General features: G+C 38.2%; 3 protein-coding genes across 7 annotated transcripts in view; 2 read left to right on the forward strand and 1 right to left on the reverse strand.

Annotated features, from left to right (window-relative positions):
• The window catches only part of WDR26 (WD repeat domain 26), a 33836-nt gene extending 21394 nt beyond the window's left edge, over window positions 1–12442 (forward strand). The window contains exons 9-14 of the mRNA XM_030448732.1: window positions 1225–1344; window positions 2122–2267; window positions 2718–2796; window positions 3638–3767; window positions 6563–6748; window positions 7566–12442. Coding sequence (XP_030304592.1) covers window positions 1225–1344; window positions 2122–2267; window positions 2718–2796; window positions 3638–3767; window positions 6563–6748; window positions 7566–7591 — 687 coding nt within the window. The 3' untranslated portion in view covers window positions 7592–12442. The remainder of the gene's footprint in view (window positions 1–1224; window positions 1345–2121; window positions 2268–2717; window positions 2797–3637; window positions 3768–6562; window positions 6749–7565) is intronic.
• Window positions 12443–14557: 2115 nt separating this feature from the next.
• Window positions 14558–24114, reverse strand: CNIH4 (cornichon family AMPA receptor auxiliary protein 4). 3 transcript variants are annotated; one of them, XM_008495312.2, is made up of 5 exons: window positions 23769–23912; window positions 22294–22362; window positions 21173–21285; window positions 15700–15840; window positions 14558–15118 (listed from the first exon to the last, which is right to left on the reverse strand). In XM_008495312.2, exons 1-5 carry the CDS (start codon window positions 23874–23876, stop codon window positions 15091–15093), a joined length of 459 nt encoding a protein of 152 aa, XP_008493534.2. In that variant the 5' UTR covers window positions 23877–23912; the 3' UTR covers window positions 14558–15090. The 3 variants fall into 3 exon arrangements, with proteins under 3 accessions (XP_008493534.2, XP_030304597.1, XP_030304598.1); XM_030448737.1 differs by lacking the exons at window positions 22294–22362; window positions 23769–23912 and adding an exon at window positions 24039–24114; XM_030448738.1 differs by lacking the exons at window positions 22294–22362; window positions 23769–23912 and adding an exon at window positions 23321–23370.
• Window positions 24053–24330, forward strand: part of NVL (nuclear VCP like) — a 43650-nt gene continuing 43372 nt past the window's right edge. For 2 of the 3 annotated variants that reach the window (XM_030448733.1, XM_030448736.1), the window contains exon 1: window positions 24175–24306. In XM_030448733.1, coding sequence (XP_030304593.1) covers window positions 24250–24306 — 57 coding nt within the window. In that variant the 5' untranslated portion in view covers window positions 24175–24249. Of the gene's footprint in view, window positions 24307–24330 lie in introns of all 3 variants that reach the window. The other variant, XM_008495311.2, reaches the window with a different exon arrangement.

Consider the following 24330-nt stretch of genomic DNA (forward strand, 5'->3'; position numbering starts at 1 on the left):
TTGGTCTCCTCCTGCGTCCTTAGTTTCTATGGGGTTTTTTATTCCATATTTCTCACCTCTAATCCGTTCTTCCAACTTCTTCTAATTAATCTCTTTACTCATAATCTTCCAGTTGTTTGACATACTGAGTAGTAAATCTCTCCTGATTTAAAGGATGAAAGACAAAGACCCAAATAAAGTCCAGGGTCACTGGAGATGCCGAAGTAGTTTTGCCTTTAAAAAGGCAAATTAAAATTGCATTATTCATGGTTTGATTTTGCTTTTTAATAAATGTATTAAAATAGTACACCTCTGCACACTATGCATGTCAGATAAAATTATCAATCTGTTTTTGAAAGAGTGCGACAGAATCTCTAGAGTACAAAGGATAAGCAGAGCAGGTGCATCACCTTGTCTGGCGTGTGTTGTCTTTGATAGAAGATTCTCCTTATGGAAACCTTCCCTTTTTTTCTCTACACGTCCTAAAAATTGTTGGCAGGTTTTTGGTTTTCAGCCAAGGAGCTTAACAACTGTAGACTTAAGCTGGTGCCTGGAGAGTTTTGTTTTTTCCACATAACAAAAATCTGGGAAGCTGTATGTAAGGGATAGAAGTGCTGAGATTTCTTTTGGTGGTGGGTGGGAAGCAAATTGACTAAATTTGGAGATGTGTTCCTGAAATATCACTGATTGCTGTTTCAGAACAAAACATAGTATAGCAGTTTTGCTGTATTTGGAGAGAAGTATGAGAGACAGTAAGAGCCACAAAGTCCTATTGTTAGAAGAGGAATGTTCCATGTCTCTTGTTCCTCATGAGCCTCACATGTGATGCAGGAGAAGTAACAGGCATACTTTAGTCCTGATGTGAAAAGAAATGTGTTGCAGGCAAGCTCCAGGATGTGAGATGATGTCAGATGACTGTTTCCTTGCAGATTGGTTTAGCCACAGACACAGCAGTGTCTAGTGCAGATCAGGAATAATGATCAGAATGGAAAACAGGCCTTGGAGGTCCATTTGTTGCCCCTCTCTCTTTGTGCTTTGAATATTTTTCTTAGCTCACTGTCTTTTGAGGAACTGGGCTTTTCTAGCTAGCAGAGCCATGCAAGCTGCAGGCTGTCTGAAAGTCACCAAGTCCCTCACAGTTGATTCCATGAAATAGTTGTTATGTCACTCTGTTCCTTGACCACATTCTTTCCCTTTAGAAAAGGTTATCATAAAAGGCATTGCTGTGTTTTTTTTATTTTCCAGACTGGGGAGCTGAGGACAAAGATGAGCCAGTCTCATGAAGACAGTCTAACAAGTGTGGCCTGGAATCCTGATGGGAAGCGTTTTGTCACAGGAGGTCAGCGTGGACAGTTCTATCAGTGTGTAAGTTCTCTGCATCTCACCCACTGAAAAAAAAGCAAACAATGAAATTTGTGTGACAATTCATGTTTTTCCACTTTCTTTCATGTGTGTGTCCAATCCTTTGTAATTCAAAGAAGCAGTATATTAATGCTAGTATTTCAGCTGCAGTTCTGTTTTATGTAGTAGTTTAGTTTGGCTGAAGCATCTTTTGTAAAGGTATTCCTCTGCCTAAAGGATAGTTTGTGGTCTGGGAACTTTTTTCCCTAGCCACTCTAGAAAATACACTAATAAAAAGTAGTGCCTTTATCTACAAATTACTTATTTCACAAATTTCTTAATATATCTGTCTTAGTTTTTGCATGCTGTCTTTGCTTAATGTAAACAGAAATGTGAAAGCCTCATTACTTGGCTAGGGAAGGTGGTTCACAGTCTCACCCATACTCTTGATGATTTGTCATCTGAATTAGTGCCCAGAATAAAAGTGCACTATGTAAATCTCACTCACTGCAATGGTGAGTGCAGTGCAGTGATGTAGATTGAATATATCGCACGTCAGAAAATAAGTGAAGAAAGAGATTCTCAGCTGTCCAGGACAGTTACCTACAAAAAGCTTTCTGTTAAGACAACTAAGCCCCTATTAAGTCCTCTCTTCTATAGAGTGGGACTGCTTTCTCTAGCAACTGTCTGAACAGAAGGTGAAAAAGATAATTGTGTCAAAACTCCACAGAAATCAAAGACTAACATTTCAATTTTTGTTTTTTTGTTTGTTGTTGTGGTTTTTTTTTTCCTTCTGATCAGGACTTAGATGGCAATCTCCTTGATTCCTGGGAAGGGGTCAGAGTACAATGCCTTTGGTGCTTGAGTGACGGGAAAACTGTTCTAGCATCGGACACACACCAACGAATTCGGGGTTATAACTTTGAGGATCTTACAGACAGAAACATGTAACTACCTTTTGTTTTGAATTCCCAGTACAAATTCCTCCAGTCAGGAGAATTAAAAGAATAACGTGGGACAAGAATTTTTGAGTTCCAGTTGCTGCAGATAACACTAGATCAAGTATTAGAAATAACTTCTTATGCAGTAGAGTGAGTTTCTTGTGTATGTTCTATAATTTATGTCATCAAGAATTGTCTTCTCAATTCCTGGAATATTTTAGTAAATCCTCCCTTGAAATTAGGAGCTGGATTTGAAGTCTGAAGTCCCATTTGGTCTTAAAAGGACAAGCAAGCTATTGCAGACCTGGCTTGTGCTGACATGGGGATGTAGCTAATTTCATATTCAGAACTGTCTTTCCCCGCTAATGGTGCAAAGACACGGGACATGCCTTTTGTCTTGGTGTTGTATCATTGTTTGGTTAACTGTGCTCTTAACACTGTGTCTTGTCATTTCAGAGTACAAGAAGATCACCCTATTATGTCGTTTACTATTTCAAAAAATGGTCGTTTAGCTTTGTTAAATGTAGCAACTCAGGTGAGTTGGTGATGATAAATGGAATTGCAAATAACTACTTGCCACTGCTACCTGTTATTTCTATGTAACCTGGAATGTTTGATATAGACCACTTTCATTTAATAAGATGGCCTTAAGATTCATAATTGTAGCATGGCATTCTCTGACAAGAAGGCAATCTTATTCTTGCAATTTGTTTTTTTGACTGTCAAGAGGTTCATACTATAAAATTTTTACATTACATGGTGTAGTGAGACAGGACCAGGTGCCCTGAGTTATTGATGAGTGGGTGTGGGTTCACCTGTGTCTGGCCTCCCTCCTGAGCATGTGCAGGAGCAGGGGGCCAATAAGAGAGCAGCTGACACCCATGGAGAGGGCTCTCACTCTTCAGTGAGGATGGAGAAGCCCACAGCTCGAGGAGCCCCAGGAGCAGGCAAGAAGGGGTAGATCCCGAGGCCTCAGGAACAGCCCTAGGGCATCGTCCAGGAATGGGCTAAACCCCGAGGCCTCAGGAGCAGCCCTAGGAGCAAGAAAGGCTCCTTCCGCTACAACATGGTAGTATCTGTCTATTGAGAAACCAGGTACAGCAAGAATTGTGGCAGGTTAATGTGTCTGGGAGCATGAGATTTAGATTTTATTTATTTATACTTTTGGAACCTTCATTAAGAATAGGAAGGATCCACAGACTGGAATTTTAATCTACTAATTCAGTAAATCTTTACTGTCTTGATCTAATAACAGTGCTGATGTTGGCTGAAGTACTGTACTTTTATAATGTTTAAAACATTTTTTTTATGTTTTGAAAGAATGAAATGTATAATGTTAATGATAAAATAACATCCTTTATGTTTCGTATTGCCAGGGAGTTCACTTATGGGACTTACAAGATAGAGTTTTAGTGAGAAAGTACCAAGGTGTTACACAAGGATTTTACACAATCCATTCATGTTTCGGAGGTCATAATGAGGATTTCATCTCCAGTGGCAGTGAAGGTAACATCATTCCCCTTTGTGCAGAACACTGGAACAATGTATCCATCCTGTTCTTTACTCATGTTGTTAACTGTCATGGCTAACAGCAAACAACTGGTTTGTTAAATGTTTGAGGAGCACTGAGACTGCAGCATACTTCAACAAATTATTGTGTGCTAGCAGGAAGAGTCTTTTGAGAGAATGTTAGTAGAAAGCATTAATGAATCTCTTGTGTTGCTCGGGTAAAGCCAAAGCATCTGCACAGTTTTAATTAGAGGTGGGTGGGGTGTTTCTGAGGCTTTTTGCTTTTGTAGTATGATACTTAAGCCTAAGGTTTGAATCAGAAATTTCTGGGGAATAACAGCTTCGTTTACCTGTTGAAGATACAGGTGTGGTGAGGTTATTTTAAGTTAAATAGTCATCATCTTCATTATGGATGGAGTAGTCTTAAATTAAGTAGTTGTTGCCATAGTCTGGTAGGGTTCCTTAGTGACTAAAGAGTTTGTAGGTTTTTTTATTCAAGTGTCTGTGGCAAAAATAGAAATTAATGGCTTATATCTTGAATTGGATCAGTGATGTACTGCCATCACCTCCAGTGGAGATCACTTCAGATTCAAGCCTATACAGGGCTAAGAATTGCACTTGGAATATGTGAGCAATCATTCTCTGTACTGTGTAATTCACATCTCTTAGGAAGTAAGGTTGGTCAGGACATGTACTTGCTATCCTTTTCTGGAAAATTCCAAGTATTTATAAAATAAAATGAAATTTCACTCTCTGACCAGACCCAGTGGAATGTAATTGCTGAAGGATTCTTAAGTGCAGTGTGAGCCTCTTTTCATGGCTTAACAGGGTATTTGGTTTGAGACCCAAGTAGCCAAAAATTCAGAATTTTGAGCCATGCTGATGTTCGTATGTAGTTGTATATACTGCAGTGCACCTGTCTTTTTTTTCCCGTTTTTTTAGTCTTCACTGTCAAAAACCTGCTGAGCAGCAGCTGAAACTGATAGCACTCTATTCAGATTTCAGCTGTCTGAAGCTGTTGCTTCCTTACTGAATTGTTACAAATGTAGCTACTGATAAAGTATGTATTTTAAAAACATGCAAACAAAACAAAAATAACAATGCATTTTCATAACCTGTTTTAAAAACTAATAGATTGATTACATTGACAAAACCCCTTAAATTTAAGGTGTCTTGTCAGCTAAGTAGACTTTTTTCTAACACTTCAATCAATAGGAGTAAAATGGAGATCTCTTTCTGAGAGGAAAATTGCTGCCTTTATCTAGCAAACTTCTTTTTTTTTCTTTTTTTTCAAAACAAAATACAGGCATTCTGACAAGCATCTCAATACTGGTTTACATTTAGGCTTTAATTCTTCCAGACAGTAGAGGCTTGTCTGTCCAGTGTTTAAGCAGAGAGTGAACTGTGTCATATGAACAAATAGCATGGCTATGTAGTCTCTTGAAATGCAAAGTGTAATGTGTGCACAAGAACATTTGCATCAATGCAAGTTTGTATAAAGGTGTTGTACTCAAATGAGCTGATTCAGCAGAAGTCAATTGGGTCACGTGGTTCCATGATGCTATTCTAGCAGGTAGATTAGAGAGCAAGTTTGTTTTGTAAATGGTTGGGGGGAGGAGTGGAGGAAGATGGGTTTGTTTGATAAGCCTTGAGAATGACATCTACAGCAAAACCTTTCACACAGATGAAAATACTTTTCTTCTGATATGCTAGACCTAAATATTGGGCTTTTGTGTAGTGCTGGTACTTACTACATACTCATTCAGCTTATATAGCTCTGTTTAGAGTATTCCAAAGACATTCCTAGTGAGGTCAACACAGATTTGTTGAAGGTTGCTAGTCTAAAGTCTAAAAAAGACAAAAACAAAAAAAACCCAAACGAGCAAGAATAAGAACATCAGCCCCCTCCAAACCAACCAAAAAAAAAACCAAACCCAACAAACCAAAACACCTTTATTAGTGTATCCTTAAATTTGTTGGTTATGAAGCAGTATTGCTTCTCTTAAAGTTGCAGTGAAGTGTCTTGACTAGTTCATTTTTCTATTTATAGCATGTTGCTAGAAGTAATTAAAAAGCTCCTATCACAAAATGAGATCTGTAGAGTTGTTTATTTCATCAATTTAAGTAAAAATTCATATCTTGAAATAATACCACATAAAAATCAGTGTACATTGTGTACAGTAGTAGGTCACAATTTGAGACATTAATCTTTGCTGCTCTTCCTCATTTGCTCTTTTTGCACTTTCATTGCAGTGTTTGAAGTCTTTAGTATCAAGATGTATTTCATAAACTGTAAAGCAGTGATCTTGTCTAGTGCTCATCATCAGGTAGTGGTTGTAAATATTCTGCTGCAATACACATGACTTCATAATGCATGTACTAATATGTAAATTTGAGTAGTTAAGGAAAAAAAATAAGCTGCAAACTTCCTTCTGAAAGACAACAACTCCGTATCTTTGAGTATCTTGGTTTCTCTCTTTAGCCATATGTTTGCTTATTTGCACTGTAGTAAAATGTTTTTCTTCAAGTACCAAGCACATAGTAGACTTGCAAGTCTTAAAAAAGAATGTGCCTCTTAGTGGAAGAGCTTTATCCATACTCTTTTGATCACTTTTAGAAGAAAAATTTTGTTAGTGCTCTTACACATTCTACAGATGTGGGTTTCAGACATGGGTTTTATGACGATAATGGGTTTTTTAGTTTCTCCATTTTAGAGAAATGGAAGTCCTATTTGATACAAATAATTTTGTGCAGAACAATGTTTCTCACTCTGTTTTTTACATTTTCTTTAGATCACAAAGTATATATTTGGCACAAGCGCAGTGAGCTGCCGATTGCGGAGCTGACAGGGCACACGCGCACTGTTAATTGTGTGAGCTGGAACCCACAGATTCCATCCATGATGGCCAGCGCCTCTGATGATGGCACTGTTAGAATATGGGGACCAGCACCTTTCGTAGACAACCAGGATATTGAAGGTAAAAACCAGTGTCTCTGTCTTCTCTAACTGGTAAAAGCTTGCATCAAAGGCATCTGGTTTGGTGGAAGTTCATTACCATTAGTAGGATTAAAAACTGCTTTTAACTGTTGGGTTAGAATCATTACTTCTACTAAAAAGAGTTACTGGGGTTTTATGTATGGCTTTTGGCTTTAAGTACTTTATGTCTGTGGAATAAAAAGCAAACAACTGGTATTTCCAAAATTATAATCAAATTTCTGACATGGCCCTATGCAAAGCTGTGGTGTCACTAAGACCTCAGTGTTATATGAACTGGCCAACCTCCTGTAACAATTGTAATGAACCCGTAAGGACTCAGGGCCGATCTTCATCTGGTTTTACCTGTGGTTTCATTGTTCGTTTTCTCCAGTTAGCTACTTGCTCACTCTTAGTTCTTCCAGAAAATGATCTGTTAAATGCCATAAAAAACATGAGTATTTCTCACAGTCCTTCCACAAGAGGCATAGGTGCACAGAATAATACCTAACAGCTTAGGAATCTTTAAATCGATGACAGACAGCTTTGTAATTAGCACACTGTCCTGGAATTTGAACGCAAATGTGTGTTACTTCGTTTTTGGAAGAGATGTTTTTTGTGTACCAACACCTAACATGCTATATTAATATGAATAATGACATCTAAACCTAGCAATTTTTAGCATGGGATTTAGCTACAGTATAAGATTCACTAATGCATGCTCAGTAACACCTATATAAATGCACTGTATTAATAGAAATATTAAGTACTGTAATATCTTCAAGATGTGATTTCTTTCTTATGTTTTTGTTTTTACTCAGAGGAATGCAGTAGCATGGATAGTTGATGGCGAATTTGGAGCAGACGACTTCAGTTTAACTTAATTAGTCGTATTTTAAATGGCTTGGGATCTGGTGCAAGAAAACATGATTGATAGCTGGACAGATGTGCTCGTCATGAAAAAGAACCATTTCTGAAGCCCATTTGGGGCCAAACATTTACCACCTTGCTTCATAGTAACCAGTCAAGATGAAGCACTTCGTTAGAACGTTGTTGGACACCTGTTGAAATTAACCCCCCCCCCATCGGTTGTGAAGAACTGTGCTCCATTCAGGCTAACCATTGAACTCAGTATATATATTTTTCCCTCCTGCCTTTTTGTCTGGCAGGCTACTGTTCTTGTTGATCTTCTGTGTAATGAAGTTTAAATGCTTGTTTGGAACACTTTATTTAACAGTTTAGAAGGCTTGATAGAGTGCTTTAGTCTGAAGAGTATACATTGGATAGGAAAGTATTTCATTCTCTTGTTTCTCAAGTCTCTCTCCGCCTTACTTAGCTTGAGATCTTTGCAGCTTGGTTCATGGATTCTAGCCTTGCCTGTTGTGCAGTATATATAAATTGAGATGATAAACCAATGAACTATGTCAAAAGCACTCTCAGTATCACATTTGACAAAAAGTTTTGTACTTTTCACATAGCTCGTTGCCCTGCAAAGGGGTTAACAGCACAATTTTTTTAAAAATAAATTATTTATAGGATTAAAATGACTTCATTTGTATACATTTGAAATTAAAACATTACAAGAAGTGTCATGAAACACAGCATTGCTGATGCTTTTCTGGAGTGTCTTGAGACCCAATCAAAAGCAGCGGCTGGAAGGACCTTTATGTAGGCAGTGAAGAATGGTTTTAGAAGAAGGAACTTGCTGTAAATGTTAACAGACTAAGTGTATTATTTGGAGGAGGGAAAAAAAAGACTTTCACAGTGTACCACCAGATTAAGAATTTAAGGAAGATGTGGTCATTTTTATCTTTTAATTACATAAATCTGTGCAGCAATGCTGGTAAAAGGTAGAATACACCCTGAGGGAAGAATGTGTTAAAAAAGTCCTTTCTTCACAAAGCCAACATTTTATAAAAGTAATTAACATACAAATCATAATTAAACTTGTATTATGATGGAAATTTTTATTTACTTGATAAACAAAGGTGTATAAATTTTATTTTTGAAGAATGCATTTAAGTTTGCAGATTTAAATGCCTTTCCCAGACCTTGTTGCAAGCTGGTGCTGTGAACATCTTGATTTATATCCCATAAGAAAAGGGGACATTTATAATTTAAATATTTATTCTTTTTGACATAAATGGATGGCCTGGCATCTCTGCTTCTGCACTACACACAAATTAATTATGGGATGGCACTGGATTCCCTTATGTTGTCCTGTACAGAAAGGTAGTGTTGGTACTGCAGTGAAGTAAAGAAGGAGTAGGGAAAGGCATGTTACCAAGAATGATGTGAACAGAAGTGTGGACTTCATCCTTTAGTGAGTTAATAATCTAGTGTCCTTACTAGTCATGTGTGGAAGAAGGGTGGGGGAAGGTTTGCTGGAGTTCCTGGGAAGAAAAGTGTAACCACTCTGATGAATGGGAATGTGGTGTTAAACATAGACAGTCCCTTTTCCTCTTCCCAAGAAAAAAAAGGTTAGCTGGTTAGATTTTATTTTTTTTCTTCCTAAGATTCCAGCCATCAGGTGGTGGATTGTTCTCTTGCCTTATGTGTAAATTTAAACATAATTTAAGATTCTGATACTCTGGGTGAGACCAGCCCTGAATCTGATGTATTTCTCTTTTAGTACCTCCAAAATGAAGAAGGAACTTAAATGTTCTCATCTTTAATCTAGTACATTTGTCTTAAAATTAATGTGAATTTCTTTTGATAGCAGTGACTGTTCCACAGAACTGGGAATACATGTGTAAGGTTAAGACTATAAATCAATTCCTTCTTTCATCAGCTCATTCAAGAGGAAGCTGTTTCTTTTCCAAGTTCAGACAATGTAAGATTAGTCAGTCTTATTCCTTGTGGCATCAGTGTTGCAAGGAAACAGACAACTTCCTAAGGTCAAATTTGAGTAAGCTTTTGGTTTTAAATAAAATTTTAATACCTAAATTGTAAAGTGTTTTATATTTTCCAACGAAGGTGTAATTCATGAGAAATGCCATTTTGTCAATCTTTGGAAGTTACCTAGGATGGTCTTACTCTACAACTTAGGTTTTCAAACAAAACAGTATTTGGGGAGAGCAAGGAGGCTAATTCTGGTTTTGATGTCACTTAACAATCTCATGCAATGGTTACCTCATACTCATGGAACTTCAGGCAGGGGTTGAAGGCTGGCTCAAATCTCAAGTTTCGTATGCACTTCAGCAGGCATTTTTTGTGTGGTGGCCATATCTAAATAAAGTGAGACTCCTTCCTTGGTATGGGGGTGTGTACAGACCGATGTACAGACTTTACATTGCAATGCATTGCAATTAGAAATGTAAACTTAGTACTTTTGACAAAATACTGCTTCTCCCTTCTGGGGTCTCTCTTTTGGTTTGTACCTCTAAAATATACCAGGTATTTAGAAGCAGAGTTAGGAAGAAGCCCATGATCTGCTATCTCCACTTTAGTTTTGTGGTACAACTATGCAATGTGAAGGAAAGCTCCATCTAGATGGCACTATTTTCAGTGGGTCTCAACCACGCGTGTTGTGTAGCCGTCTGCCTTGCAGGGGAGAAGCAGAGAGGAAAGTGAAGAGGCATCTTTTGTTTTGCCACACTACTTGGTCCCCCAGTAAACTGGCATAGATCTAGCAATAATGACTACAAATCTAACATGTGGATTAAAGAGGAACTTAGTGTAATTCTAACGCATCATATATTTACAACGTGCAACTTAAAAAGTACCAATACTTTTTGTACACAGACTACAGAAGGAGGCTAGGGTGTAGGGGGGGACAATTCAATCTGCTCATTTGCAATTTGTTAATTTCCATGTGCTTAAAAATGTTCATAGGCTGGAGTGTTAAGGCTAGAACAAGTACACACCTGCAATAAATAAATGTATTTCTAGTCAACAGACCTATTGTTTTAGAGAGGAAAATACTGTAAGCTTGTACTCCTTTTGTAATTGTCTCTGGTCAGCTGTTGGCTTAAAATATTCACAGTAGCCCCAGGTTATTCTCAAGGCACACCTTTAAAAAGTTACGTTGAACCATTTTTTTACCTGAATGTTATTTAGCTGTTCAGGTAATTTTCAAGACACAATGGAGCACGAAAGGGAAAATGCTAGATCTGTCCTTGTTTTGGAAATGGGGATGGAAAATGCACGTGTTTTAAATTCCTTCTGTCTTTTCTGAAGTTCTCCAAATTTATTTTATGATAGGGCAAAGATGCAAGGTAGAAGTCTATCCAGATCTTGCCAGTTGCTTCTCAACTTGGCTTCAAACAGGTAATTCTAATAAAACTCGGTATGTTCTTGGGAATTTGTGTCTAGTTGTATACTTTTTACACTGCTAAGTGATACTCCCATCCAAAATATTGAAGGCTTCCTTGGCAAGAAACTAGGAGTGTACAATTAGACGTAGTTTGAGTGGAAATGTAGACCCACATGGGGAGGGAATGCAGAGAAAGAAGAATGAACATAAAAAACAGGATTTACTGACCAAATTACTGTAACTCCAAGGGGGAGGATGAAAAATGCACTTTCAATAGTTTGTCCATATTTTTAGCCACAATACATGCTTGTATCTTCATTTTTATTTTGTGACAACTATTAAGAGAAACACCCATCCCATAAATGGATAATAGTCCTTTTGACCTCCTCATGTCTTTTCCACATTGGCTTGACTCCATTTTCAGCTGCCATATTTAATTGTGAAAACTGCTACTTTTAATGATGTTTAGAAAGAAAAGAATTTTTAAACAGGGTGGACTTAATTGAAGTGTGCAGTGTTGAACTACTGCTGCAGTAGCTGCCTCTAGTTGTTAAAATAAATTGTAGACAAGTTTTCTGTCTATTAATCCAGATAATCTGGGTTCAGTAAAATGTGAGAGTGTTCCTCCCATCTGGTATGAATGTGTGTGTGCATGTGTTCATTAACAGACAGAACCAAATGTTCTAGGTACTTGCCATGTTTTATTGCTTACTTTAAGTCATGTGTATGTGAAGTGTCCTTTGACTGGAAGGTTTTGGTTAATATCAGTATATTTTTATAAATTTGAAATTCATTGTGCCCCATCTTTTTTTCATAAGACATTTTTCATTGCTAGGGTATATGTGCTAGATTTGAATATTAACATTTTTAGACACAGATGAAAAAATTATTGGCTTCTAGAAAATTTATGAGACAAAATGGATCCTCAGAGCATGTATGTACTTACAAACCAAGCTGTAGAGATCAACAGAACTTTATTGTTGATCTCAAGATTTCTAAATTGTCAAGATTTATATGGAGTTGTGGTGGAACTAGTTAACACTTAGAGCTTTTGGTATGTAATGACTATTTGCTATGGACTGATATTAAATGTTTCAAAGGATTGCGTTCTTAAAACTTTTTGTTATTCTCGGATTATATTAAGTAGTTAAAAAATTTCTTTGCTATGTTACATTAAATGCGTAAGAACTTTGGGTCTTGTATTTATTTTCACTTGTTTTACTAATTATTTACAGAACACTTAACTTTTTTTTTATTTTATAAAAGTGTAGTATTTTAAACATATCTTTAAAAAATTGTCCAATTGGAACTACATTAATTTCTGATTCATTTTTATTAGGATTTTTAAAAAAAAAACCAAACACTTTTTCCATGTTGGTGCACAGCACTTAACAGAAATGTTTGTATTCCCTTTCAATTCAATAAACAGAATAAATAACTGGATCAATAGTTCTTAGTTTCCCTAACTTCACTTACATGACTGATGGATGTTAATTTCTTGATTATTAGAGATTTGTTCAATATTTTTAGTATCTTCTTTTCTTGCGTGGAAAAATAACTTGTGGCAGTTCAGATAAAGATAATTCACTCAGTGTTGTGTGCAAGCTTTCCAGTTCTTAGATTTGGCTGTAATGCGCTGGGCTCCATGTTTGTGTTTTCATTGTATATTCAGCACTATGCTTACCTGTGTCCCCTTCTGCTTATCCAACTTGTTGAAGGTCCCACTCCATCAAGGCTTTGTGAAAGCCTTCATTCCTTATAGATGGAGCAGTGATTTAAAAATGGAGCAGATTTGGGTGATCATTGTAACTTTATGGGCTTTTTCGATATTTCATATTAAAGGGCTCCTAAAATACTTACCTTTTGTCTTAAATGTCACTTAAACAGGAGATCAGGGCCTTCCAGACTTCCATCTGAAAGCTGTCCTAAAGCAGCTTCATGGGTGACATCTTTGGCATCTTAGGTGCTTTTATTCAGCTCTAGCTAATAGTCTGTTAAATAAAAAATGCCTAAATTTCTCTCCCTGTAGCTTCTCCAAATTCAAAACTTTGCTGAAACACATTTAATTTTTAAATTCTTTTAGCTCATAGATCAGTTAGAAAAGCTCTTTACTCCTTCTAGGAGCACCTTGGTATTACCTTCACTATTTAACCTTAGAGCAGTGTTTACATAACCATGCCTTAAATGAAGGCGTGAATAGAAGGGGCATGCCTTACTCCTTTCCACGTGCTGCTTCCTTGGGTACTACTTGTTGCAGGAGAGTTGTTAAGATTCCAGACTTGGTTCAGCTATAAATGATCCACACAGCAGATGAAGTTAGGCATTTTTGTTAGTTTGAGCTGCTGTCCAATGTGTGTCTCAAGAGAGAAGATGGTAAGAGATATAGAATCTCTACCCTATTTAATGTCATCACTTAAGTCTGAGATGCTAGTAGTTAGAAATTATTGAATGTACCTTACATTTTCATTAATAATGCTATCTTAATATGTCTTTAGAAGATGTAAAAATAATGTGGACTTAGAGATGTTTCTCATTGTGAAAAATCATTAATGAGATTTATCTACAGCAAGAACAGCCTCATCTTAAGCAGCCTAATACTGCCCTTTTTTCTAATAGATAATACTCAACATACACATCTTTTTTTTCACATACAAGATTATTGCACTGCCTACCATCTACGCTGCTACAGATGTTACTGACCTTCCTCTCTTTTAATGCATTTTTTCCTTTTTTCAGACCTGCATCCTGTCTGTGTTCCAGCTTCATAAGGCAATGTTTTCTGTTTTGATTGTCGTGGTGTCAAGTAGTGTGTGGCATACAGTTGGGGCAGTTGTTTCTTTAGCTGTTTCTTAAGTGTAATTTTCAGCAGTTTTTCATCCTTGCACAGCTGAACTTGGACTCTATCCCTCATGAATTTAGAACCTAACTTTTTCTAGAACACTAAACACAAGGTACCCAGAGAAATACAGCTTCAGTGTTCTTTTCACTTCTGGCCATGAAAACAATCTGTTAATTACAGACCTGCTCAAGAAGGAAAAGCTTTTGAATTTTAGGACTTAATTACAGAACTGTATTTTTTAAAATGTTTCAAACAGCCTGTTCCTATGGAACTATAAAAACATTTAAAGATAGTGGGGATACAAACTTGGGCTTATATACTTATCCCTGATGCAAAAGCCACACAAAAAGAACTTTGCTGGTGTCTCTGAAGCAGAGTTACATCAGAATTCAGATAACTGGGCTATGGTTCAGACCACCTCCCTGAGCTAAGTGTATTCTTCATTCACCTCCCTGGATGTGGAAAGAGCAGCTTCATGAAGCAGTGTCTGCAAATAAGCCTTTTGCTCTGTAACTAACTCCAGTCCTAGTGCAATACAAAGTTTATTATGTATGTAGGTCAAGGATGCATTTGAATGAGGAGATGAAGAGAAAAAGTAATTATTAATTACGTTTCTTACTAATCTGTTTTTTACTCATACACAGGAGTGTTTCTTTTGCCAAGGGGACCTCAATCCATACAAACACAAGACTTCATATAGGTTGCTGGAGAGAGAGGTGGAAAGGGAGAAAAGCATAACTTTTATTCCATTGCTTTTTAGGTGGAAAAAAACACTGGCACAACCAAGCAAGCTGCGCTAGTGTTCCACTTTGAAATGTGTGTTCCAAGCACTGCTTCAAAGTAGGCATGAACAGGACAACACGACATCCAGAGGCACATCCTGACACCTTTCAGTAACAAGCAGACATCAGAGCTGCACTTAAATTTGTTCTGGAACTACCACCCATGCTGCTGCAAGAAATTTCCCTTCTTGCTATTTAATTCTTATCAGTTCTGTCAGCAAGGATTTCATATTACAGAAGCAGCAGCATCAGCACTTTGGGTTACAAAGGTACAAAAACAGTTGCTACACAAATCCAGTATCTTTTGAAAATATTTTATGTTAAAAATACAGAAAAATATTTCTTGTTCAAAGAGAAAAAATATACTGCATGATGACACAGAGCTAGGTATGTTCAGAAGGTGTCTGTAGCTCCACCAGTCACTGGAGTGATGACCCAATTTGACAGCTAATGGATCTTTTTCCAACTTCTCAATCATTTATCAAAGCCAGAATCATACTGTGACAAAACAGAAAACACAACACCAGTGGATTACTGAAGCATATGCAAGTAGGAATCGTGATCACTTCATCAGAGAACTGCACTTGATTCTGAAGCAGCAAGTCAAGCCAACTATTCTATGTGCTTTGCTTGTGCAGACAAGAATTGCAGAAGTAATACCACAGTAGAGAACTATAGTTCATCCATCTTGTAGGAGTGGCTCTGCCACAGAACTCATCTGCCTGCCACTTAGCTTGATCAACTTTACTTTCTAAAACAGAACTTGCAAAATAAAGTTGGTCCTCAAGATTATTTCCATTCTAAACAGGCCACTTATTCTAGATAAATCATGAAATCATGTAACCCTATATTGTACTTACTGAGATTAAGGAGCAGTCTGAGTTTACAAACAGTGCTTGATCAGAAAGAATAAAGGCAATGCACTTTAATAATGAGTTTGGAGGTAGCCATCAATATACATCAGCAAAAAGCAAAAAGATAAAGACACTAATACCACCAATTACAGTACCTCAATAGAGGAGATAAAAATATCTGGCAGAAAATTCCTTTGTTCCTTGTGAGCCATTTTTGAAACTCACCTGTAGAGGTACATGAAGAAACAAAGCAGATGAAAACCTAGTTTAATCATGGCTTCCTTCATGTGTGATTTCAGTTGTCCTCGGTTATGGATCTCTGTGGGATCAAATACCCCCATGTTTCCACTTGGCACCATAATGTACCTAGAGGTTGAAAAGAAAAAACACAGAAGTATAGTTATACAAACATGAGACAGTGTCAGGGAACAGAAGGGGACTTGCAACTGAAGAGTCATTTCACAATTCAACATAAGGGACCTTTTTAATTTTGTTTTGGTGTTGTGGTGTGTGCCAGTACAAACCCACAAACAAAGAAAAAGAGAACAAGTAGTATTATCAGCCCAGCTTCTCATGTATAAATGGGAGAGCTTTGAGGTAACAGCTAATTCCATTTCATTTTAATTGCTGTCTGTGGTTACATCTACTCACAGTGGAAAGATGCACTAGATGAAAGGGACTAGAAAAGAATTAATTTAGCTAAGAATTAAAGATTTATATTTAAAAAAAAAACAAAGAAACCACATACTCACAAAGTCCAGTGATCAAAGTGAGATAGCATAAGACAAAGGATCTGTGTACTATTCCCATCTTTGGCACAAACACCCTGTTTTATTTAAGGACAGACAACTGTGGGTGGCAGGATGAGACTGGGAAGAACTGAAGGATGGCTGTCCAAACCCACATAAGAACACAAGCTAAGTGAAACAAAGTGAAATGTAAGCAAAAGGAAGAATAAAACCAATAAGTGTTTATATCCTGTGAAAATTCAGCCAGCAGCATCATTTTCTTGTCATAAGTATTTCTCAAGAGAGCAAATAAAAACTAAGTTCTCACTCCAGCTGAGCCCAGTCAGTATTATAGCTTCACTTCCATGTCACACAGGCTCCACCTTCCTAGAATAATAACTCTTCCTACACTGGAATTCAGCTCCTGGTCTTACACCTGGACAAAAGCAAGGTCTCAAAACACAACACTTTTGACTTTCATTACATACTCAAGGAATGGTACTCTTGTATTTCAAAAGGCACTCCCCCAACTCTTGGAACATTCATTCCAGTAACAGGAGGGGAAGCAAGGAAACAAGTATGTTTTCTAGCAGCAGCAGCAAACCAGACCAAACAAAAAAAGCTAAGACCACAGTATTTGTCTTTAACAGTCATTAGAAAGCACTGCAGCATATTTGACTAATAAATACAGAGACAACCATATCCCATAAAGAAAACTTCATGTGAAATAACTACAGTTTGAAAGTCTCTCCTAAATTTGAAATTTTATGCAATTAATATATTTTTAGTATTGTAATAAAAATTATTTTCCATTTACTGGAAATGTATTTCATTAAAATGCACTACAATATATAAGTTTCCTATACCAATTTATCTGAGAAGCACAGTGCAAAGTTCTCTTATAACTCTAGAATTTGTTTATTTTGCTTTTTAAGAAGAGTGATAACACTTAAATGATGCAACTGAATGAAAGCTTGCAGACCTTTGAAATCAATTCTATGATTCTATGATTCTATGAAAGTAGCTTTTCCAAGAGCTTTACAAGCAAGTACATGTTATATTATACATCTTAAGAAATTGTAGTCATGGACACCACATTGTTAGATGATGACAAACACAACTCAAGTTAGTTTGTCATCAGTTAACAGCAAAAAATTCTGCATCAAAACCACACAGGGCAGGAAAACTCAGCTTTAATGAATGTACACATTAGTGCCTCAAAAATCTCCTCTCAGTGGAAGCTGCTGCCACACAACAGGACATTTGCCTCTAGATTACACAGTTTTGTAAGGAATGTGTAAGTTCTTGTCAGAATTTTCACTGTATTTTAAATATTTATATTTTACTCCTTAAGTCTGGAGAGGGGTATGATCTACTTGAACACAACATGAACCACATTGTTTTGACCATGTCTAAAGCATGTCTCTAGAACCAAAGGGAACTGCTTAACTTTTTTTTTTTTGAAGAGTCCTTTTCTTTTTGTCTAGTGCCATTCACCGTTTCCTTTGTAATTCTTGTTTCTTTTGCATAGCAGTAGGTCGAAGAAATAATGAACTAAAAATACGTTTTGAATATGATTAATTTCAAATAAGCTACCTCAGTATCTAGTTTTAAAACAAGGAGAATGCAAGACAAAGCTCTCACTGGAGATTGTATAAAGCAATACTAAATTCACCAAAACACAAGCCACATTAAAGAAGCCTCTATGTATACTGAACAAGAAGGGCCAGGAGGATGTTACAGCAAACATGCCGCACTGGGAAAGTCTCCCTGATGCAATTTTTAACAAATTTATTTTCCACAGGATTTGTTTCTGATGCCCCTTTCACACAAAACCTATCTCTCACTGTAATTACTGTGACAATTAGTACTGTCAGTTCTATTTAGACATCAAGATTCAACAGGTTTTGACAAAAAGAGAATAAAGGAAAGGGATTCTTATCCTACCTCTCTCATCACTTAGATATTCTAAAAAGCAGACTTCTTCAAGGTCAATACAATTGATTTCTGTACCCATCTAATAGTAGAATGATAATCTTAAACCTTTCTGAATTTTTATGCAGCAACATTTACTCCAGAAATTGTTTTTTTTAAATACTGTAACATGCTAAGAAGATTCAAACACTTTCAGCTAACATTTGAAGTTTGCAGGCCATGGTAAGAGCTTCACACATCAACTGTTCCCACTTAATCCCAGTTCAATAATCGACACTTTCTCCTTTCTTCACTGTGTCTGTGTGGCAGTGCTGACAGGCCTAAGGGTGGAAAGGCTCTGCAGAGGGATCTAGACAGGTTTGATCGATGGTAGAAGGTCAATTGCATGAGTTTCAATAAGGCCAAATGTCATCAGATACTGCACTTCAGCCTCAACACCACCCACAGCTCCTCCAAGTGCCACGATTACCTGTACTGGGTTTTATGTACACAAGTAGAGAATCTTCCCATCATGCTACCGATGCTACCTGGAGTAAATGGATTGCTTTACTCTCACAGAGAGCTAGGATAGGAAGACTCAATCGTCCAAGAATTGTATCTGCCCAACAGAAAGGAACCTGGGGGTGCTGATTGACAGCTGGATGAAGATGAGCCAGCAGTGTGCCCAGGTGGCCAAGAAGGCCAATGGCATCCTGGCCTGCATCAGGAATAGTGTAACCAGCATGACCGGGGAGGTAATCTTACCCCTGTACTTGGCCTTGGTGAGGCTGCACCTCAAATACTGTGTGCAGTTTCTGGCCTCTTACTACAGAAAAGACATTGAGCTATTGGAGCATGTCCAAAGGAGGGCAACAAGGCTGATGAAGGGTTTGGAGCACAAGACTTATGAGGAACAGCTGAGAGAGCTGGGGTTGTCTAGCCAGAACAAGAGGAGGCTGAAGGGAGAATTTACTGTTCTCTACAACTACCGTAAAGGAGGTTTTAAAGAGGTGGGGATCAGCCTGTTCAATGAAGTTACAAGTAATAGGACAATACAAGTAATGAGATAATGGCTTTGATTTGCACCAGCGGTAGTTGAATGTTAAGAATAATTTCTTCACTGAAAGAGTGACACTGGAACAGGCTGCCCAGAGCAGTGGTGAAGTCATCATCCTTGGAGGTATTTAAGAATCATATAGACATAGTACTTCAGGATTTGGCTTAGTCAGTGTTAGATGATCTTGAAAGTCTTTTCCAACCACGGTAATTATGTGATTCTGTGTATTCGAGCTAGTTTACAGTTTACCATTTTTCTGACTACCATACTTGTTGTCCACTGGGTCAAACATAAATTCTATCCCAAATCATCAGACTTCCTTTATAATGCTAAGCAACACACTTGCTTTTGTGGACCTATAACTCCTTCACTGTAGATGGGATAGTCCAGACTATTAAAGTGAGTAAAACTCCTTAACCCACATAAAGAAGACAAGCTTTGAAGTACAGGCTTAAAACATTCTGACAGGCAAAGTATCCTTATTTTCATCTTCATTTGTTGCCTAGTACACACATCTAAAATTAAGGAAACTATCTTGGATTTGAGGATATTCAGAATGTTGGCCCCATGTAAGAGAAATAAAAAAGGAGAGCTGTCAGTTCAAAAGAGTGGTCAAAGCCTTAAGTGTGAGAACTGAAATATTTTTGTTTTCAGAATAATTCAGAATTCTCTCTGACCAGGTCTAGAAGGGAAAGCAAGTGGCTTCTTCAAGCATTAACATAAGAGAAAGAAGCAGAAGCAGAAGGCATACTCTTTGAAGTTTGAAGATTTCTTGTATTTCTCTGTTGTCTCTGTAGACACAGTGTAGCATAAATGAAGCACCAAATGCATACATACTTACCAGCAGATGCAGAAGTGAATACTTGTCACCTTATGTAACACTGTGTAACACAGCTGTACATATGGGTTACCCATATGGATGGCCAAACAAAACTATCCCTGTATGTGTGCATTGAGGCAACATTTCTTTATTAAGCATACAAGTTTTACTGTCTCATGTTAGTCCATCTCAGAAACATTTGAAGGCATTGCTAACCGTTTTGTAGAAAATGAGGGTGATAATCACATAATTATTTTGCCCTAGAATAAGATTACCAGTAGAGAGATACTCATCTTTTTAATGAGACCTATGAAAGGTCTTGCTTAATTTTACCAGCAACTTGACCCATCCCTACAAATAGTTAGGCCTAGCAGGTTCAGGCAAACAAGAATGACAGACAACTTTTCATACCTTCATCTGAAAAATCTGGTCTTTTGGACATCTATAATGCAGTAATTAGAGAGTTTGTGACAAATCCACACACAGTTTTCATTAGTATCTCTAGAAGTTCAATTCTCTGCACACTGAATGACACTAAATAGAACATTCTTGAACCAACAGTCCCAATGTTGCCACACAGAAACCCCAACTTAGATAAGTCAGACATTCCAAAGTAGCCAGGGCCAAGTAGCACTGACAGTTGTCGTAAGATTAAAAGACTGCTGCAAACCTTTCCAAATAGAAACAAGAGAAGATGGAGGAACAAAAGCAATGCAAATGAGGTGGAGAGACAAAAGAGTAAAAGGAGGAGGATGTGTGGGACAACACCACACCCAGGAGGTTTTACAACCATCAGTGTTGCTGACCTAAGTACTTGGATGCTGACATCACTACCAGAGATGTAGGCACTGAATTAAAATATTAACAACTATATTTGAAGTTCTCCTTCATAATTCCAATTAGCATGCTATTATTTCCTTGAAAATGACTCACAAATCAAGATTCCTGGGCAATCAGAGACAATGCAATGAAAGGCCAAAAATTTCATATCCTTTAAACTGTTAGGTTTCTTGTAACTTTAATTGCAAGGGAAGGTTTATTTTAATTAGATCCATGAAGACTGTTAGGACCTCAAGAACACAACCGAAACATTTCATTGTGACATATCTTCACACTATATTTAAAGCTAAACTAGCAACAATGGGACGAAAAAAGGCACACAAAACCTTTTGCACTTACCTATAAATATTCCATGTTGCTACTGGCAAATTAAGGAGAAAGATGAACCAATGCAATGAAAGAAGCATTAATACAGTTACAACAGCATGACCAATCACCTCAGAGACCACCCACTGTGAAAAGAAAAAAAGAGAAAAGAATTATATGTACAGATGTAAATTATTTTTTTAAAAAAGAGATCTATATGGAGGTATAGTCTAATAATGTAAATCTCAGACAGAAAATAATGGCAGAAGCATATGATTTCATCACAATGTGGGGAAATTTATAACTTTAAATAGAGTCCATATGACTAAACCAGAAATCAGGCCCTAAGATATTGTAATAGGTGCCTTATCCAAGTATGACAAAAATTTGTAGAGAAGCACAATGCACGAGCACAAGTGTATTACACAAGCACTTATGAAAGCAAGTTAAGAAAGTATGCAGTGCTCATTTGATATCACTGTAGAGAACAGGGGATTAAAAAATAAGAGAAGTAGATAATTATAATCTACACAGACACAGGACAAACAAACAACCTCAGACTTGGAAGAACTAAGGAAGCTGATCAATATGAAACTGGCATGACAAAATTAGGTCAGCCTCTGACCTAATAATACATTTTTGGCTTGATAGTATCCTGTAGCATTCTCTTATATTAAAAAAGAAAATATATTTAAATCAAAGTGAACACCCAAGAAGGCAGGCCACACATTTAATGAAATAAATTTTAATCAGATTTAATTAAAACAATACTTTTCCTCGCCACAGTAAAACTTCCAATGGTTCAAGAGATGTCAAAAAATATACAGAAGCATCAGAGAAAGTTGCTTTAAAGGTCTCACACTTAGGTCATGGGTAAACATCCTTGGTGTGACACACCTACAAGAATAAAAGCACAGAACTCAAGAGCTCTGAGAAGAGCTAAGTCTCAGCCCCACAAATTCAGAGGTAGTAGTCCATCTCAGGGCACAAAGGGTCAGAAGAACAGCTTTTTGTGATTGAATTTGCTGAATGATGGGCACAAACAGCAAAATATTGCCAATCAAGACAAGACTGGCATTACAAGACTGTTATTTGTGATACTAAGATAGACTGTTTTTCTTAAATCACATTAAATGGGAAGAGGAATAATTTACTTTATTGAGTTTTGAGCAGCATGATCTAGCATTGATGTAGTCACATTCCAAATCTGACAGTGTAATTATCTGAGGTCCAAGATAAGGAATAACTGTGTGGTTATTTGAAATACACAAAGTTTTTTTATCCAATAATTTGGGAACACTCTGTACTAAGTGTAGGTGGTCTTGTTCTACAGCTGATCTGCCAAAACCATATTCCAGCTAGATACCACTCATTCCTACTTCAAGGAGAAAGTTAGGCCACATTTTATCCTCAGGCTCAGTGATTTTATGATGTTTTTCCAATGGTAACTGTTGCAAAAGTGCTAAAGTTCAGTTCAACACTTAGACCAGGAAGGCAAACTCAATACTTTAAGTATCAGATTTATTATTACAACATTTGAAACTAGTACTTAGAAGGGAGAAAAAGTTAATGCACTTTAAAATATCTCCTAACAATAAAGCTAAAATAGTGCAGTTTTAAGTAATTGGTTTTTTTATGTTTCCAGCAACACTGGATTAATTCACACTTTGCTAGGAAATGAGGTTAACATAATTACCAAATGAACTTCCTACAATTTAAATAGGATGATTTCCAACAGAAAAGTCCTCTCAAAAAGGCTTAGGATGCACATGTGCACACCATTGTGCTACGTCCCGTAAAGCTTATAATCCTTTTCTCCATGAAAATTAAAGAAAGAACACAAGACTTTTTTTTCAATACCTAAAAAATAGGTGGTCTTTTCATTTTTCAGCAAGTAGCCTATCCTTCTAGAATTAATTTCTTCCAAGTGCTTCTGTACTTTTTGCTGTTAGAAAAGGGTAGATTCTGAAACAGCACCAATATTTGAAAGACTATGAGAGACAATCCTCCTTTGCTAAGAAAAATAAGAAAGCCAAATCACTGCTTTCAACGCCTAACAACGTCAGGCAGGCAAGGGCTGCAGCAAGCTTTTAACAAAGAATAAGGAAATTCTGTTTGCCCAGGAACTCAAGTGTTTCTCAGCTACAAGCTCACATTTAATATAGATTAAAAGCCTCTTACAGTTTCTAAATTATAAAGAAGGCACTATCGTCTGGCCACATTTTTGTAGGCCTGTGTGGTTTCTGGGGGTATACAGCAATACTTCGACCCCCCCTTCCTTCCTCTGCACCAACGCCAAGCTCACGATGCCTCTTCCCAGGAGAGGATGCATTTTCCACAGCATCCGCCTCACACGCCTGTGGCAGCCTGCAGCCACCCGAGCTCGCTCCACTGAAGAAACGAGCATATTTCGGGCACCCACTCACTCGCCGTTTCCGCGCAGCAAGCCACCTTCTCCAGCTCCAGGAGGCTGCCGCCCCGCATCCCCCCCGCCCGCGGCCATTACCCCACACGGGCCTTCACCCCCCGCCGCCCGCCCTCAGCGACACCGCAACGGTCGTGGCCTACCTCGGTCCTGGTCCCAACCATACCCACCCCGCACACCCCCAACCCCGGAGGAGAAGGATACGAAATATACGGAGAGGAAGATGAGGGCGCAGCAGTCGATCAGCGAAAAGATAAAGACCACCGACTCCATCCCGCCGCCGCCCCACCCCCTCCCAGCCGAGTATGGCATAGCCTGGCCCCGTCCCGCTGCATGCTGGGAAACGGAGTCCCGATGGCAGCAGGCAGGCGGGAGGGAGGGAGGGAGGGAGGAGAGTGTTGCGGCGTGTGCCTACCCTAACCGGAGGAGGAGGAGGGAGGATTTGTAAATGTGAAGATTTAGAAGTTTAATTACCGGCCGGGCGGGTAGGAGGTGGGAGAAGGGAGCGGGGCCCATCCTCCGTTCGCCTTTTGCCGGTACTCCTGGGAGGGGGCCTGAGCCGGCGAGCTTGAGTCGCCTGTTGTCTGCCTGCGCGTCATTCCTGGCGGCCGCTCAGTGCAGGCGAAGCCTCACGGCAGCCCGGGGCAGCACTTCCCCTTACCGGGACGGGACGGCGGCGGCGGCGATGGGGAGGCGGTCGGGGCACTTTGTGGACTTACGGCTGAAGCAGCGCGTTAAGCAGGTGCCCTGTCGGGGCGGGCAGCGG

Source organism: Calypte anna, chromosome 3 (genome assembly GCF_003957555.1).
Source record: "Calypte anna isolate BGI_N300 chromosome 3, bCalAnn1_v1.p, whole genome shotgun sequence".
Taxonomy (NCBI): Eukaryota; Metazoa; Chordata; class Aves; order Apodiformes; family Trochilidae; genus Calypte; species Calypte anna.

Excerpts from the sequence above, each read along its gene's own strand:
- CNIH4 (XM_008495312.2), bottom strand. The coding sequence starts at position 23,876 with ATGCCATACTCGGCTGGGAGGGGGTGGGGCGGCGGCGGGATGGAGTCG. Across the intron at positions 15,841-21,172 it reads GCAACATGGAATATTTATAG|GTACATTATGGTGCCAAGTG; the intron begins GTAAGTGCAAAA and ends TTCAACCTCTAG. Across the intron at positions 15,119-15,699 it reads TTCTTCATGTACCTCTACAG|TATGATTCTGGCTTTGATAA; the intron begins GTGAGTTTCAAA and ends GTTTTGTCACAG.